The 1,366-nt window shown below is 50.1% G+C and overlaps 1 protein-coding gene across 1 annotated transcript in view; it reads right to left on the bottom strand.

The window, feature by feature from the left end:
• Positions 1–1,161: 1,161 nt before the first annotated feature.
• LOC101848229 (microfibril-associated glycoprotein 4) overlaps positions 1,162–1,366 on the bottom strand; it is a gene marked incomplete at its 3' end in the record, with an annotated part of 25,396 nt that continues 25,191 nt past the window's right edge. The window contains 1 exon segment of the mRNA XM_013086721.2: positions 1,162–1,366. Coding sequence (XP_012942175.1) covers positions 1,162–1,366 — 205 coding nt within the window.

Here is a 1,366-nt window from a genome sequence, read left to right as displayed (position 1 = left end):
AATTTCCTCTTTGGAAAGTGTGGGCACAGAGTTCCACACGTCGTATGGATACGATAGTAAAACACGATGTAAGGATAGATTTAACACACCAGGTGGTGTGCCCTTGGGGCAAAAGCCCGTATTGTAACTGTGCGGTGCGAAGAAGCTACTGTGACGTCCGATGCACAGCACACAGCACAAAACACAAGGTGACTGGTGGAGAAAATTAATGCAGCAATCGAAACACAAGACTGTCAAAGCTTCTGACGTCATCTATTCTCAGTCCCGGTACGGATATCGGTTCCAGTACCGGTACTAGCAGTACTCGACACCAATCAGTGCCCATAAAGTACGGGCACTCAATTTTGACTGCACCGATCAGCACTACCAAAAAAAGACACCACGAGTTCTCTTCACTCCCCCCATACCTGCCCTGGGGCTCTTGCAGCCTAGAGGTTAAGGTGTTCGCCTCTCATTCAAAGGTCATGGCAGACCGAAGGGCTAGAACCCAAATGGCCGCTGGATCGGAAAAGTAAAGTAAAGTAAGTGTTCGCCTCTCATTCAAAGGTCACGGGTTCAAATCCGGGTAGCGACGAAAAAATTTCTTCTCTAAAATTGTCTCCTTTCACCTCCTTTCCTGCTCTCTAGCAATATTCTGTCGTCTGCTTTCGTCTCCACTTCTGTCCCCACCCCTCACCTCTTCAATTGCCCCCTCCTCTGGGCTCCTATCTCTTTCTGCAGCCTTTCTACTGCTACTCCTTTGCTCCTTCTTACTGCTCTCTTTCAGCCACACCCCTGATCTTCTGGTAGGAAAGATTTACACTTAGCCTTCTCGGACAAGGGCGAAAGATCTCGGAGGTCCCGTGTGCAATTTGTGCCCGTCAAAGATCCCTTGTTGGTCCAAAATCGATAAGAGTAGGCTTCAGCCGCCACCAGGGCAAAACTTGAAATTAATTCTTACCAAACTGAAAATCCTTACGTGCCCTGCGTGGTCATATGAATTTATGCAGTTGCGAGCGCCGTAAAACACTTACCACCCCCCCACCCCCCAAAATGACGCTATGAGTTCTCCTCATTCACCCTAGACCTGCTCTAATAAGACAATGCACTCACCTCATGCCGGCTCCAAAAAGATAGCACTTACGCTATGCCTGCAATTAAAAGGTAATGTAAAGCTCTCACCCCATGCCCGAGTGATGTTTGAGCGAGTCCCCAGCCGTGCTCTCTTCCCTGTAGCCCTCAACGGTCAGCCTGTATCCTGTGGTCTCCGGGCCGACGTGGAAGATGTTGTACTGTGCGTAGGCGAAGCGGTCATCCCAGTCCCACATGTCCACGCGCAGGCTGTAGCGCGTCTCTGTGGTCATCGAGTGCAGGTTCTCGTTCCCCA

The sequence above is a fragment of the Aplysia californica genome, unplaced genomic scaffold (genome assembly GCF_000002075.1).
Source record: "Aplysia californica isolate F4 #8 unplaced genomic scaffold, AplCal3.0 scaffold00495, whole genome shotgun sequence".
In the NCBI taxonomy this organism is placed as follows: Eukaryota; Metazoa; Mollusca; class Gastropoda; order Aplysiida; family Aplysiidae; genus Aplysia; species Aplysia californica.
The sequence above is the reverse complement of the archived record's forward strand: the minus strand, read 5'-3'. Positions and strand labels throughout refer to the sequence as shown.